General features: G+C 38.7%; 1 protein-coding gene across 1 annotated transcript in view; it reads left to right on the top strand.

The window, feature by feature from the left end:
• The first annotated feature begins 10,009 nt into the window (after window positions 1-10,009).
• CRB1 (crumbs cell polarity complex component 1) overlaps window positions 10,010-17,095 on the top strand; it is an 87,014-nt gene continuing 79,928 nt past the window's right edge. Inside the window, exon 1 of the mRNA XM_052666947.1 lies at window positions 10,010-10,526. Within this exon, the coding sequence (XP_052522907.1) occupies window positions 10,451-10,526 (76 nt within the window). The 5' untranslated portion in view covers window positions 10,010-10,450. The remainder of the gene's footprint in view (window positions 10,527-17,095) is intronic.

Below are 17,095 nucleotides of genomic sequence, written 5' to 3'. Positions count from 1 at the left end.
GCCAATGCATGACTAGGACTCATCATCATCATAGCTCCACTGTTGTTTACACTTAAGATTTGTATGTGGAACTATGAAACTGAGAAAACCTAAAGTCAGCCCATTGGAAAACTAAGCAACCAATGGATTCAAAGTCTACAGGAAGATGTAAGGATTTGCTGCATTCCATTTGCACTTTGAAAAATACACCAGTCATAGAAGCCTTAAGATAAAGAGAAATCACCTGTATATGTACTTGTGGCACTGCTGCCTTTCCCTGCTCCACCAGCTCCTCTGGTGCCTGACAGCCTACAGGAAAGGAGGAGAGTTTGTGAAAAGCTGAATGAGAGAAAATCTCAGCAGAAGAAATACCTGGTATTCTCCTCTGCTGATGGAAAACTTCAAGCATTGCTACAAAAATTGCCGTCGTTTAAGGCTGTGGTCCCCATTCTGAAGCCGTGAAAAGAAGCAAGGATTTACATCAATTGTTTTAACCATTTTTTCAAAAGAACAAATTAGAGCTTCTGTGCTAATTCATCACTAGTATCAAAGTCTTATTTTCCTATAAGCAAGGCAAGAATTGGGGAGAAATGCAACAACTTTTATTAGTTCAGATAGTATACTTGACCATCTGAAGTAAAACCAGACCAGCTTTGGGTATATGACCTCAGGAAGAGTTAATGTGCTCCAAATTATCTTTATTTTTCCAGTGATATCAGCTGGATTAATGGAAGGTATTGCCTCTCCCTATAAACTTTGCTTTGTTTATAGCCTTGGACTGTCACAGCTGCAACAGTACTATCAAATTTCCAGTAAAACAAGCAAAACCAGACTTCACTCTACAGAAACAATCTTGGCTCAAAAATCCTTGCATCATGAAAAACTATGTGGTAAACAGCTTAAAATGTTTTCTGCATGTCTGACATTGCTGTGTTTTCATTGCCCTGCACAACAAGGGACCTGTAAATGCTGCAGGAATGCCCTGTGTGGTGAGGCCCTGATATAGTACAAGAATTTCAGTAATGAAGGGAAGCAGAGAGCTGTTGTCACTGTCACTTTTTTCAGTCAACCAGAAACCAATTATCCCTAGTTGACAGGCCCAATTAAATCATTGGGTAGAAGTGCTAGGTAATTGGAGCGGGGTTTTTTGCAGTCAGACCTGGTTGGTGTTTGTTGGGCCATAGAATAAGAGTCAGAGCCTTTCTGGTCTCTGTCTCTCCATGCTGTCCATAGACATTGCTTTTCACCCCTAAGAAAAGTAGTTGCTTTTCTTTAAAAATTAGTAATCTTTTACTATATATATTCTCTCTCATTGTGGAAACCTGAGGGTCAGACTAGCCTTCAGATTTATAGAGAACATGAAGTTAGGAGTTCTGCCAGGAAAAGCCTCATGTGAAGGTCTTGTGCTGATTTACACTTAGGATCCCAGGTCCTTTATCTAGTACTCTTGCAAAGACATAGGGAGTTTCTTACGTTACTTTGAAACTTGAGGGCATATTTAACACAGAATTAGACTGATGCTCCGAAGGATTAAATATTTTACTGTAAGGATTCAGAGCTGAATAATTGAGTGTGCCGAGGCCAATTCTTGTTCAGATTATTACCGAGTTGTGGCCCTCCGGGGTCTAAAGAGTGCATTGCTTATGATAGGAGAAGGAAAAGGTACAGAACTAATTTTGAATAACCAAGTTTATAATAAGATTAAATTAGCCCTGTCTTTAATGTTATAAGCAATCTATCCATGTTAATGCTAAGTTTCAAGTGAGCTAAATACCCCACATCAGTTATCCAGCATAACTTGTTTAGAGAATGTAGCAACACACGCAGTTTACTTATGCCTGGACATAAACATGTTGAATTACAAATAAAATAGTAATGCTTCTTTCCACAAAGCAGCTCTTTCACATGCCTATCCATGATATCAGAACAGAATTCCTTTACAGTCTCCACAATGACTTTTGCTATACAAGTAACGCAGCACCTGTTGTGCAATGAGAGCCAGCTTGTGGCTGCTTGGCCTGGATGTGACAGATGCTTTGTGGTATTTGAACCACTCAGTCACACAGTTGCACCACACTTGCATTGCCTGGCAGAAAACAGAATTTGGGGCAAAAAAAAAGAGAAGGACAACAGTGGTATGTTGTTAGAAGTGCAGCACGTGAAACTGACAAAATTACCAACATTATTTAAGCCCTTTTGTCCCCTGATAATGTCCAATATGTAATTACAAGGACAGCTAGAAGTAAAATGTAGTCAGACAGGCCTATCAGCTCAGTGCTGACTGGGGCTTTTCAGATCCCTTCTTGTTTCCTTTGTCTTGAGCCCTCACATGGTTACAGTTGTCAAGCAATCCAGATCCATCTCTGTTATAGAAGCAAGGTGTTTCAAGGTGTAGAAGGAGATTACAGTGCTATTCTGTACTCTCCCTAATCACGATCCATATAATTTTTACATGTTTTTTATATTGAATTATAAAGTTAAGGCTATGTATAATTTACAACACATTTTTTTCCCCCAAGAGACATCCAATTCTAAAAACTGAAGAATGTTTTAGGATTATATGAGTGTTTCTAGCTGTGTGTGTTCATTCACCCGAGCCCAACTTACATAAGCTATGATGCACTGCCAGTGCATTTACAGTCAGGATGAAAGGCTGCTGTTAGAAAGCTTATGCCTTGTATTACTTTGCTCATTATGATTAAAAAAAAAAAAATAGCCACATAATGAATGTATTACATTTGTTTCTGAAGCATCACTAGGGTATAAGTGAGGATCCAAAAACCTAAAAAAGCAAATCTGCTTTGAGTCAAAAAGGAGTAGTTACCATATGCATTGTGCAAGCAAGCAGTATAGAAGAAAAATGTTAATTTATTCTGCTTAGATAGCAATCCAATATGCATCCAGTAGTCAAAGCAGTTTGCACACAAAATCTCTACAGAAAAGGTATTTAAAAAAATAACCTAAACAAGACACATAACAGCAGAGTTTGTAAAATGTGAAAATGGATGCAGTAGCAGTATAATGGCATCATTTTGTCATTCCAAAGCACAACACTATGGAACAGTTCAGTAAGAATCACCTTGTTACAATGACATTCCTAAATTAAAATAAAAATAAGAATGAAACAAACAAGAATGTACCAACACGGCATGCTGAGTCTAAATCCATTTCAGTGCATTCTGGTTTTCAGGATAGCTGTACATGTCTCTTTCACTGTGGCTACTTATTTTCCCACGGTTGATGTTATTTCACTTCAGAAAGCATACTTCCCCAGTAAAAAAGCTGATGGGGACAACCAGGTTTTAGTTTTATTTTATTAGGAAAAATTCACACAGCACTGTATCACTTCTAAATAAAAGGCCAGCAACATTTCTTCTGGAAGAGTGAATGTGAATTCTCTCAGATCATTTTGAAGTGCAAAATTTTGTGCAACACTTCTGTTGTTAACAATAGTGCTGTGTTACCAGTCCCACCCACAATGACTATAGATGCTGTTCTGGGGGTGAAAGGGCTGACAGATGCCTGGGTGCCCTTCTTAAAGACCTACAGCTAACGCCTTTCTTCTTATGAGCATTTTTTAAATTTGGCTTACAGTAGAGCATTTGAAGCAAGACAGGGAGAAGATACTTCCAAATAAAAGTGAGATGCTTCTCTTTCTTTCTGAAAATACTTTCCTGTTGTTAAACCAAAGAGTGAAATCTTTATTACCTTGAAAATATTTCACATAAGAAGTGATTTGGATTAACTGAAAGGTTTGGTTGGAGGAATCTTAACTTAGTTTTCAAATTTTTGAAAGCACTTGAAAAATTATTTTACTTGCCCAAAAGGGAAAAAACAATGAGCCAGAAGGTTATATTTTTAAAGTTGCCAAAACATTTTTCCAGATAATTCTGAATAGAAGACCATTAAAACAAACAAGCAAAACCCACCTCTTCCTTCTAAAAGGCTCCAAAAATCCCTCATCAGCTCTGCTTCAAAGACTGTATTGTTGAGAGAGATGAGCATATGTTCATACTGTTGCTCAGTTTTTGGAAAACAGCTCCCATTTACAGTAGCATACAGCCCAAACTACTTGTGCTTACTTTTGTGCATAAATGTGGATGGATACATTTTACTTATTATCAGTAGAGAACCTGTGAGATTTGCATCTATTTTGGCCACGTACAAAAGTTTTTTTTTTTTCCCCGTTTCGAATTACAAGTGAAACAACTACTTTCAGAATCAGTGGGACTTCTGAAACGTAGAAGAATATAGTCTTAGATAAATGCCAAATAGCTACAGAATCTCTTACAGAATCACATTAATCGGTCACAAATGGTGCAGTCTATCAGACTACTGGTCTGCACAGCTGCTAATAAACAACATGTACGTTAAGTTCTGCATGCATGGCCCTCAGAAAATTTATTCCATAGCTTAACGAGTTAGCCAGCTGCGATGATCATATCAAAATGCAATTCAGAGTAATAATTTACTTTGAGATATTGATTTCTCGCCTTACTTAAAGAGAGCATTGTGTACAGATATATTTTAATAATCTACTTCATTAAATTAATACTGAAGTCTGACTTGAGTGGAGTTGGTCAGGGTTGACACGGCTCATTTGACCCCTTCTTCAATGGTCAGATTCTGCCACTCATCACTCATTCTGATTAATCTTATTTAAGAAAAGAGAGAGCTGCATGAACTGTGTCTTCAAGCTACAGTTCATTTCTATTCTTTAGCAACATTCAGGACAGTGTCTTCAGAAGAGCTCAGCACAGAATCACACAGAATCACAGAATCACCTGGGTTGGAAGAGACCTCAAGGATCACATAGTTCCAACCCCCCTGCCTAGCAGGGCCACCAAACATACACATTCAGATCAGGTTGCCCAGGACCCCATCCAACCTGGCCTTGAACACATCCAAGGACGGGGCATCCACAACCTCCCTGGGCAGCCGGTTCCAAGGCCTAACTACTCTCCTTGTAAAGAACTTCCCCCTAAATTCAGCACTTACCATTATTTAAGCATGTGAGTTATTCCTGAAGGTTAGCTGAGGACCTGAGGCAAAAGTCTTCAAAAGTCCTGTAGTGAGAAGTCCGATTTCCACAAAGCAGTGTGTGGTGAACACAGCTGCTAAAGTCACGGATTCTAAGACAAAAAATCTCTCAGCAGCTATTGGTGGCACAAAAAAAACATAACCACAGCTGTTTTGGAAGAAGTTACTAATAAAAATGGTTGTTTTGTTTTGTTTTGTTTTTTACCAAAAGAAATCTTGATACCTAAAACAAGATAAAGTTCAGCATGTGCAAAGATATCAGCTTATCCTCCCTTCCCCCCCAGAAAATTTAAGATGCAGTTAAGGGACTGAAGTCAGCAGCAAACCGCCTGGTGATATAAGTTGGCCTCTGGATACTGCAAGAACATAGATAAATTATAACAGTAATACCCACTCTTTGCCCCATCACATTCAACATGATGCTCAGAGGTCCAGCTGTGCCATCTACATCCAGGGGATATTTTCCTTTGAGTGGTATGGGAACAGGGTGACATCATGTCACCTACATGTATGTCCTCGTCACTGAAGTCAGAGTCACACTTAGTGAATAAAATAGGTGTGAAATATTCTAAATCAACACAAGTTTGGAAGCCAGAATATTTCATTTTTACCTTGTGAACAATATAATTCAAACTGACAGTCTTTCAGAATGTAGTTTGGTACAGAAATGCAGCCATATAAGAAGTGCATTGGCATTAAGATGAATGCTGTCTTAACCAATACTTAGTAGGAACTTGATATCCCTTTGGGGCACTTACTACTACCTACTGTTACTACAATATTCTCCAATGCTTTAGCACAGAGGCCAACATTTTCAAGAGGAATTTAATACTTGCCAAGACCCATGCTGAGATACTTCAGAGATGCCTGCAGGGAAGTTTTGCTTTGCACTTTCTGGAAGTCACATCCTTCAACTGGTAACCTGTAAATTAAAAAGCCTCAAATCATCAGACATTTTTAAAAATGTTGATGCAAATAGGCAATACAATAACTGAATGGAAAAAAAGGGGAAAAATTGATATTAGAGATTGGAAAAAATTAAGAAACTTCTCTATTTCCCTGTTACAACTGATTCTCTTTGATGAGTACTGTGTTCTGCATTTCCATTGCAAACTGCACTACCTGCAAATTACAGTAGTCAACATATCTATTCTGCTAGAGTGAAAAGCACAGAGGAGAAATTTAAATTTGCAAACTGTTTAGCGCTTAACATATCAGTGCTGTTGTAAAAACATCGTTTGCTTCATTTTTCAAGTAGTCCTGTAACCGTGGAGCTCACAGGAAGATTATTGGTACTGACAAACTTCCTGATTAGACGGTCCATTAGCAGTAAGATACAGAATACTAATTGCAAATTTTCATCTGCGTTGACAAGGCCCGACCTTGCATTCATCTGCCAGTGAAACTGCTTCCCTGGTGGTATTAGCCACACACTATACAATAAATAGATGTTATTTGGCAAATTTCATCAAAGATGGAGGTAAGTGAATCACACGCTACAGAGCTCCGCAAGTCCCAGGAGAATCCTGCAGTTCCTTACAGAATCGTTTGTTTTGGCTTAGTGTAAAATACTCAGGAGAGGTTCTGTATGTAAACAAACGAACAAACCAACCCAAATAAAGCAGCTTAAAATCCTCTCCAGAAATGCAATGATTTGAACAGCAGGACCTGGACTAGTGGCTGACCCAGAGCATGTACTGCTGCCAGCAACCACAGCTTGTAGTTCTGTGGCTGAATGCACTGTTAGAGCAGAGGCTGGATCATTGCTCCCACCATTTCTGTCACAGCCTAAACAAGATTTATCTGAGTGAATTGGCTTGACAATTCTGTAATCTCCAGTTCATTCATGTTCTATGTTAGCAGGTAGAAATCCCAGATTACTTTGCTGGAAAATGGCTATGTGGAAAACAGAAAAGCAATAAAGTGCTCATAACATCAAAACGCATATTGTGTTTAAGGAAGCAAAAGGCTAGGCAGAGCTTGCAAAATAATTTTGCATTGTAAAATACAACCCTTTAGTTTCAGCAAGCCATTTATAGTCTGCAGATTGGTAAAACAGAAAGCCCATGCTCTGCCTGGGCCTTCTGGTAGGATGTGTTCTGCTCAGGCCAAGGAGGAGCAAAAGAGCAAAGCAAGACTTCACAAAGGGGATAAAAAATAATGGTACATGCTAACAACAGAGAAAGGGAAGCTCAAAGCTAATATTCACAAACTAACCTAAGGTAAATGTAATTATAAAGAATTTATCTGTGGAAAAGCTTCTCTGGCCAAAGAAATTTCCTAACGTATCTTAAAGACAGTAAACTTTGAAAGTGTTGTGTGAAATTCACACACATAGAATTGTTCTTGATGCAAGATGCCTAATTAAAATGCAAATGAATCTGTAGCAGTTTTGTTAATGAAGTAAACAACTTCCTATTACAATGCAACTCTCTCTTTAGCCTTATTCATGTTGGTTTGTCCATTCATAATCATCCTAAGAACTGCAATCTAAACATAATGTAAGCTGTGCTTATTAAAGATGGTATCAATATCATGAACAGAAAGATGGACTGTTAGATCCATTGTTCTAACAGGCTCCATTATCCTGAGTTCCCAAGAAGTTCATAAGAAATATGTTCTAATGCCCAAATCATGATGACAGTATCTATGCATGCTGTTAAATTCATACAGGGGGCACCTGCATTTAGCTGGAGATAAATATAATTCTATTGCTTTTCTCTTAAAAATGTGTGGTTTAAAATGAATCTGTTACAATGTACCTTAGACACAGCTATAGTTCTATAGATCAAATTCTGCTCATTTTTCTCATACAAGTGTCAAAGCATCTTCCATATGTTTATCTGAATTCAACAGGACAGCTTGAATGAGAGAATCAGTGTAGGCTGAGAAGTCTGCTAGTGGTTTGAAGGCCCAACGGACATCACAACTGAGTTGTGAGATGATTTCATGCCTCATGTTTCATAGATTTTTCAGAAAGTGAAATTCTACAAAAGGTGAACAGCAGCACATAACTGTGATGAAATTTGGCAAGTACTTAACAGAAGATGAAAATAAAGAGTGTGGCTGAATACTAGCAAGAAAACCAAAGACTCTAGTAAAACAAACAAAAAAACAATGACAAGAGCTTATTATAAAGCAGAAGATTTTCTACATTAGGAATACAAAACTGGGAACTGATCTAAAACAGGCTGGAGCTTGTGCAGAAAATCTAATGCTGAGAAAATCACGGGATGATATGCGTAGGAAAGGATCTCCAGAGATCTTTGGTCCATCCACTTGCTCAAAGTAGGCTCAGCTCAAACAGTCTGCCCAGGAAGGACCTTGTGCCACCAAGTTTTGCATATCCACAGCGTCTCTCTAGGCAACATTATCTGTATCATGGTTTCACTCTTCCATGAAATCATCCATCTGCTTCTGACTATTTACCTGTGCTTTCATTGCCAATGACCAAAAAGCACGTACTAAAAAAAAGTTCAGGTTAATCAGCTACAAATGGTTTGTAAATTTGCATCAACTACTTTCAAGGGAATTTTACATTTTATATGGAATATTTAGCTTCTCTAGTTCTGTTCACTTTAGAGTTTAGATTAAAAAATACTGCAGCATTTTGCAGACTAGAAAAGATTAATTACTTAAGAAAATCACCTGTAATTGTATTTGGCACAGAATCACATTAATAAAAATTGCACTTTAAATTGGATGAGTAAACAGTCTCACCATCTAGCAGTGACAGGCAAAAGACACGCCATTAATTAGTGCTGCTGTCATCTGAAAGTTGAAAACTGTGCTTGTATCAGGCAACAAAAGATGTTAGGTGATGAAGTTTGCCTGCCAGAGACGCAGCAAAATATTTTAGAGGACATGACACTGGTGTGTATAGTCTGATACCACACTGCACTGTAATTATTGTAAAGGAGCAATCAGAACAGAAAGGACAGCGCTTAGGTAAAGTAGAATGTTCAACACAAGACCTTTTCTCCGAGAAAGTGGCACAGCCTACAACTTATTTAACTGCAGAATCTCATCAAAATGAAGAGATACTGAGAAAGTATCAAAAATACATTCGGATGTTACATTTCACTGCATGCAAATGACGTTCACAAAGTACCAACACCACAGAAATTCAAACCCTTCTCTTTCAGCAACTTCTGGAGCAGTGGTAAGTTAATTTAATCTGCTCATCATTAAATGTTGGGATATGAATCGCTCATCAGAAAGAAGAAAAATTTGAAATAGGCATTGAGAAAGGCAGAATGAAGTTTCAAACAGGATGAAAAAGCAGCTCTTTTGGCATCCTCTTTTGGCTATCCTAAAGGCAACTATTGAACTTAAACATCAGCATACACATTTACACGATATTGTTGCGTTCTGTGAACAAAGCTGCAGGTCAGCTGATGAGCATCAGACATGGAGGCACCTTTGAGCAGAAAGGGCATTGCCTGTGCCTGTGCAGTGCAGCAAGGAAGGAATAGCAGCCTGGGGGGAGGCTCCTGCTGCATCACTGGGCTTACTGAAGGCAGATGTGGCCAGAAAGAAGTGGTCTGGCCCCTGGCACCATCCCCTTTTCTTATCCATCTAACTCCATCTTTCCCTGACTTTGCAAATGAAAGGCCTTCCTACTTCAAAATTACAGTGAGAGAGCAGGTCCTGATAGCGCCTCCAAGTTTTTATATCATTTTGTTAAAAAAAAAAAAAAAAAAGATGACAGTAGTAACTAAAACCAGCTTAAAAGACAAAATAAACAAGAAAATCTCAACAAAACCCCTAAACAAACTAAAAGCAGTTTAAAAGACAAACAAGAAAACCACAACGACCCTTCCCCTCCTCCCCAACAAACAAATTAACTAAGTAACTAAGATTCTGGAAGAGAATCAAGTAATAAATGACTACAAAAAGACTGAAAGTGGGAGTGTTTCATCTTTTTACTTTGTCTGCTAATGAGGTATGACACAGAAAAAAAAAATGCAGAAAACACAAAGTTTTTGTTAGCAGACTTCATGTGAAAAGGCACGAAGGGTTTATACTCTGAATCAGAAGGAACGTGATGTAATGGAGCTTCAGAAGATGATGCAGGAGGCTCTTTATCTTTCCATGCACAGAGTGCTGCCTGCCCTGCCAGCCACACACCGCACAGACTGTGACACTCCCGCTGCTGACAGCCGGGCAAGACTCCAGTCCAGCTCGCACACAAATCTGCACCAGGTTTGAAAAATCACTCGGACCTGCTGAAGTAAAACCTTAGCAAGAACAACTGCCTTCCAAATCAAAGTCTGCAGGGAGCGGGCTGCTGAGGGCCACGGGCAACGATGGGCTGTGGTGGGCTTGGTGCTGCTGGTGGCACCTTAGTGCTGGAGATGAGGAGAAAGCTGTGAGGATCAGCACCAGCCTTTTGGAGAAGAGACAACTTGTCAGAGGATGTCCTATCAGGATGAACATGGCTCATTCAAGAATTAACTCTCTATTCGTCTTCTACCTCAGTTTTTTCCTGCTCCTCCACTTAAAAAGTAAGATTGGTTCTTTTTCTTATTGTTCTGACATGTCCTCTGGGTAGACTGGAAGACGTGCGCTTCCAGCAGGAAGCTTCTGTTGTCAGAAGACTTTAAACATTTGATGGAGATGCCAAAAAGATTTGGTTCTAGAAAGCTAAGTCGCATAAATTCACTGTGCGTTGGCTTTCCTGATTTTCATACTAATATTTTGCCTTAAAAGAAGAACAAAGGCATTTTTTATTATTTTGTTTCACATACTGAAAGCGTAGTAGTAAAATGTTCTGATAAAATTTTAGCTATGAAGTCTGCATTTTGTTACCATTCACTCAGTATACGTAAACTTAGCTGTTTTAAATACATAATATTTTACTACATCTGTACAAGTTACGTATTTTAGCAGTACACATTATTTTATGATATAAATGTTGACTTTTTGATTAAAACAAAAGGAATCAGTTGCTAAACAACTAATATATTTGAGAGAGTATGAAAACTCAACTACTTTTAATAGAGAAAATATTTACAGCAAACTTCCACAAAAAGAGAAGCATGCAAAGTGCTGGGAATGGCAGCGGGTTTCCTTGGCAATTTTCTCAGAGGGCTGAGAGATGTTGGCTAAATCAAATCCAAGGAGGCTAAGTGGCCTCAGCTGGTGTATGTTTATGTAAAGCAGCAGCTCTTAAACATGCTTAAAATGAAGACAGGCGGGATGCGTGTCTGTCTGAGGAGGCTGTTTGATTTGTGTATGCTGAATGTGAATTGCAATAAGACAAAGCTTTGAGCAGCTGCCATTAGACAAGAAGACTTGGCATTAGCGTACAGTGTTGTGTAATCTGGGTCACCTTCTGTTGCTGCATCACTCAAATTGTTACTTGGACAGTTTACAGCCTGAGCTAAATTAGAGGATGAAAAGCAAACAGATGCAGTTAGATCAACAGGCACTGAAAAAATACCTACTTTAAAATGTAGTAAAAATGACATATGAGATGTCACAGAAAAATGGCTTTATTCTTGCACTTTTCTTTAGAGATACACTGATATGAATCTGTTAAGCCAAAATGTTCTGAGTTATCTCACAAGAGGATATTTTCTGGAAAGAGAGAATAGATCCTGCACTAATAAATAGCAATTTTAAAAATCAGTCTTCTATAAGATGAACAACTGGAAAGTCTGAAGCAAATTCTGCTGTCTAATTACAAGCAGGAACGGTGATAATTAAATTTCATTTATAAACGAGGCATGGAATTTTGAACAAAATAAAGGCCATGGGAAGGAAGGTAACAAATTAGATGTTTATAAAATTGAAAAGCTCGCATTGAAAACATCAGACACAAAGAAGACATTGCTAGGATGTAAACAAGAAAAAAGCCCCCCAGGCACCAGTGAACAAAAAATGGTAACTACAGGTCTTGGCTTTGGTTGAGGTTTGCTAAACACAGGATATCAAAGGAGAGAAAGTAATGATATGTTGTATTACGCCTTTTCCTTAACACAGGAGCTGGCTAGGTGACATTTCAGAGGTGGCATGAGTTTTGTCTCTGGTATATGGCCATATGGCCAGTCTCCAGCTACAGGCTTTTCACTCTTGAGGACTCACTTTTCCCCAGGTACATTCATGCCTGTTGCAAACTGATGTAATACAACTTGATATACCAGCATAGAGCAGCTACAGCAGCAGCCAGAATCAAGCTCAGGAGCATCTGTATCTGTGCAGTGCACATAATCACCTTAATAGGTATTCTCTCTCAAGAATCTGTATGTTACATGAAAGTGCTGAGTTTCTGCTAATAAAAATTTAATTGGGAACAGACCAAGCAGGTCTATGCAGAAGAATTGATTGTTATTACTTACTTATTTAGAAAATATTATTTGAGAAGCTGAGAAAGGCTGAGAAAGATGTGGAGCAGAACAGAGATGTTTTTATGATGTGTATAAACATCATATAAGCTGTTATTTTTTAGATTTTTTTTTTTTTGCAAGTCAATTGACTGGACTAGTTTTTTCCCAAAAAAATTCTAATCACAGGTGCATCTTAAGTCTCTCATCATAATCTATTTTAAATGACTCTGGAAATAAATGGCATTTAGAAGGTAAGACTATCTAAAACATTTTCATATAGGTTTATAACATTTCTTCCTTCTCATCCACACTCCTGAGATGAAAAATGGTACACAGAAATGAGGTGTCCCATACAGATAGGACACTACAGAGTGATAGGTCATTCCATAACAGTTGCAATGAAATTAAAGCATTTTGAGGGAAAGCTCTTACATTAAGCCAAAATATTCTAAGTAATATAGCAAAAATATAATAGGTTGAACTAAAGAAATTTGAACAAATTGTCCAATCAGAATAGTTCATGTGTACCCAGGTGTATATTATGAGAAAATGTTCTTTAATTTCTGTACAATATTAAGCATTAAATAGACTATAAGCTTTTATTAGAGACTTCTGGTTGCAAATAATGCTTCTATAAATGCTTCTATAACAGCACTGTCACACATGGTTCCTTTTGAAAACACAAGTTGTGTAAAAATATCTTACATTTATGTGACACAACATCAAACTGTACAGTGACAGGATTTCAACCTGGAAAGTCTTCCAACAAGCAATACAGTTTTTTTTTTCTTTAATTCTAATTATCTAAAATGCTTTTAGAAAGGCCACTCGTTAAGTTTAGCCTCCCAGAGCCCCAGCATGATGCTGTCAGGTGCAACAAGTATAAGTTCCCAGAAATACTTGTGCTTGACTAAACAGAATTTTGCAGGGATGGAACTAAAGTCAGCTGGTTCCAAACCCATTCCTCTAAGTGAAGTTATCAAAAAGGGAAAGCAATATGTCCTAAGAAATATATTAAGAAGAAAGTTTCAGGTTTTACTTGTTCTTGTTTTATTATAGAAGAGCTTTGAAGTATGCATAGGAAAACCCAAGACTGAATTCACATCTGGATGTAGGCTTTTATGACACTGACTTGTCCCAGGTACCCCCAACAACAGATTAATAGATGTGAGCAGTAAACTGCCTTGTTGCAACACCTTTATTAGAGAGAGACACTGGCCTTCTTGTCTCTTAAGGACAGTGTAACAATCATAACTGTGCTAGTGTTTCAAATGAAGTGTCAGGCATAAACCCAATGGTGTCTGAAAGCAGTAATTCCTCCTCCTTAATTATACATGTATTAAAACATTTGACATTTAATTGTGACGCAGAATTACATCCTGAAATATCAACCCTCTTTCTAAGGTATCACTATAAGATTCCTGTTTGCTGTGGTGTTAAAGAAAATGGGTTCTGGCCATCTTAAATTTCATCTTGTTAGCTTCTTGGAAGTGAATTTACACCAGATACAATTCCTGCTGCCTGATGCACCAGAGAATTGATTTAATTTTGCCCTTTTTTTCAGCTGCTATTTGTGTCCGCTTTTGACAATCAATAAATCAGATTTGTGAAAAAAGGAAGTAATGGTCAACTTCTGGATTTAAGGAAGTAATAGTCAAGTCCTAGAGAACATCACAATGCTGACTTATCTCTAATAAGGTTGTTTAAAGGTTCTTGTAGAGGAGAATGCATCTTCCTGGAAGTTAAGGTTCTCAAGCATCTCTTACTTCAGTTGGAATACTGATTAGCGGTATGCCTGGAAAGACTTTACTTTCACGTAATGTCTAAAATGCCATTGTGAAGTAGTCCTTCCCATTCCCTTAGTGTCAGAACGATGCTACAACCCTATAAATTCATTTGTGCCTTGTTCCCATGGTTATGAGTTCTGTGTACTGGATGTAAGCCTTCAATACACGTTCATAATTTTTCCCCAAAATGTTAATAAATTAGGAATGGAATTTCATCTGAGATTAATGTGAAAAAAACATCCAAGCTTTCTCTGCAATTCTTTTCTGCTCCCCAGAGATGCTGGCACTATGCAATTTTTCCCCGTGGACAAGTTCTTTTAGTTTCCTGCAACTATTCCCATTACTCACTAAACTTCCAATTAATGCTTAATTACTATGTTAGGAATAAAGCTCTTCATATAAAGAGATTTGTGGTTTTGCTCATACCACTAGTCCCTCCTGCACAATCAATGATGCAAGTAGCTTTCCAATGGATTATTGTTAAGATGCAGTCAATGCATTCATAGCAGATGCTGTACTTCTGCAGGTCCTCATTATTGCACTGAGGAGTGTTGCACCAGGGCCACAGCCTCTAATATCTGAGCACCAGCAGCACTACAGCTTTCCCCCTGTTCTAGCTGTTGTACATTGTTCCCATATTATGTAAGAAAAGGAAATCTTATTTAGAGGCCTGCTATCATCCTAAGTGAGATTAATGCCCTATCATTTTTCAACAAGGAATTAACTTCTTCAACCTTGTTCCACTTGCATAAACATGACCTTAAAAACCTCCCAACCACGCTCATTTTTGAGCCTTTTAATTCCAGTTCTTACAGGCATCCTTAAGGCTAGATCTACCATTTCAACAACAGAGCAGCTTCCAAGTTGAATGCTCCCTGTGACCGATCTACTAGGGAAGGGATAGATGGGAAAGAAAAGAGCTTGGGCAAAAGGGTGTGTGTCAGTTGTGCTCAGCTAGCTGCACAGACTCCACAGCTGATCTTGAAACACTGATACAGCATCACTGTACAGGAGAAACTGGTGCCAGGCACTTCAAGTGCCATGTGAACAGAAGACATAAACAATGTTTTAATAGACACATAAACTATTCAAAAGGTCCGCCCAGCCAAATTTTACAGCTACAACTAGTTAGCCCCAGGAGCACTGGCATGGGGATTTGGTGACCTTCGGTTCCCAGTTTTTGTTTTTTTTTAAATAATTTGGAAAGTTCATTAAGGATGGAAATTCAGATTAGATGTTGGGTAAGTTTTTCACAGAGAGGGTGGTGAGGCCCTGGCACATGCTGCCCTGAGAGCTGTGGTTGACCCATCCCTGGAGGTGCCAAGGCCAGGTTGGATGAGGCCTGGGCAGCCTGATTTGATAGCTGGCAACAGCCCCTCAGCTAGGGGTTTGTAACTAGGTGAACTTTGAAATTCCTTCCAACCCAAGTTGTTCTTTAATTCATTCTACAGATGGCCCAGATGTTATTTTATTGTTTCTTTTAAAAAAAAAAGAAGAAAAAAAAAGCTGTCCTTAAGAGGTGTAGAGGTCTCTAAATCCAATGTTACCATAGACACATAAAGACAGATCTGTTCTGCAGACTGAGAAGTCAGCCAGACTCTTCCAGTTCTGCAGTGGGGCAGGTTTTAGCCATGACCAGAACACAGCTCAGTCAGCTCAGTCAGCTTAAACAGCATGGCTCTGTTGGCATCTCTTATCTCAGTGGGAGCAAGAGTGAGCCAACATCAGTCTTGAGGCACTTGGTTTTCTAAAATTTTTTAGCTTTATTAGTTAATTTTGGGATTAAAGTGCATGTTTCTGGTATAGGTGGATTGCTTCTTTCCTGCCTATTACCTTGTCTCAGTTACAGAACTGAGAGACAGGAATCTGCAGTCATTAACTACTGTTAGATTTTGGAACTTTTCCACATCTGTAATGATAGTATTTCTTTAAAGTACTGCAAAACTGAATTGTTTGAACAAACAGTCTTTGTGACCACATCAAATACTTTCCTACTGAAAAACTGTATGAAAAGGCAAATATATTACCACTATGTGATAACAGGAAAATGACATGCAAGACAAGGGTGAGCAATCAGCGCACCCTTCAGTACTGACTACATCCAGCTTGTAAGAAAGAAAAGCAATTAGGGAAATGCTGAAGAGGGACAGCAGAAGTAGGGAGACATTTAGAAAGATGTCACCTGTAAGAAAGGGTCATAGCAAGAGAAGCCTGGCAGAGGGTGTGATTACAGTGTTTCCTAAACCAAAGACAATAGTAATCAACATCTATCAGCTGCTGCCACGACCTTCCGAAGGGCAGGCACTCTGCAGCCATAGATTCCACAAGCAGTGGTGAGATTGCAGTGAACTTTTCCAATTGCAGGATAATCAAATCTCCCTATCAGAGCTTTTTGATGAATAGATTAGGTAAATATCTGTCAGAGAGTGTCCAGACTGTTGATTAAAGCTGATGTGACACAGACGGGGCAGTCAGCACCAACTTGGGTGTCTATAGGAACCCAGTGCACTACAGCCCCAGGACACACAAGCCGTGCCATGGCCAGACCCAGCTGGGCACAGCTCCTGGACAGGGTGAGCAGATGGCACTGCACCGAGGATTAGTGCTGATCCAAGCAGGGGCAGCCCTGTGCCAGCCTTGCTCAGTGCACGGTCTACAACATCACTTTGAAATTTCAGCAAGGAATTAGTTCACTCCCAGCCTTTGAGATAGCAAGTATCTACTCTTAATTTTCTGGTATTTAAACTGGCACTTCAAATATCAAAAGCACTCATTTCTATGGGGGTAGATAGCCTTGGTGCTAGAAACCATACACCGTGACTTCCAGATTTTTTAATCAAATTATTTATCCTTTTACTTGCAATTTAAGGACACTGAATAAATTCACAATACCATGCAAGGAAAGACTAATAAATAGATTACCAATAAAACATTTTTTTATGGCAAGAAGCCTATAGA

The sequence above is a fragment of the Tympanuchus pallidicinctus genome, unplaced genomic scaffold (assembly GCF_026119805.1).
Source record: "Tympanuchus pallidicinctus isolate F22 unplaced genomic scaffold, pur_lepc_1.0 scaffold7, whole genome shotgun sequence".
NCBI classification, from domain to species: domain Eukaryota; kingdom Metazoa; phylum Chordata; class Aves; order Galliformes; family Phasianidae; genus Tympanuchus; species Tympanuchus pallidicinctus.
Note: the sequence above shows the minus strand (reverse complement) of the source record. Positions and strands in the feature narration are given on the sequence as shown.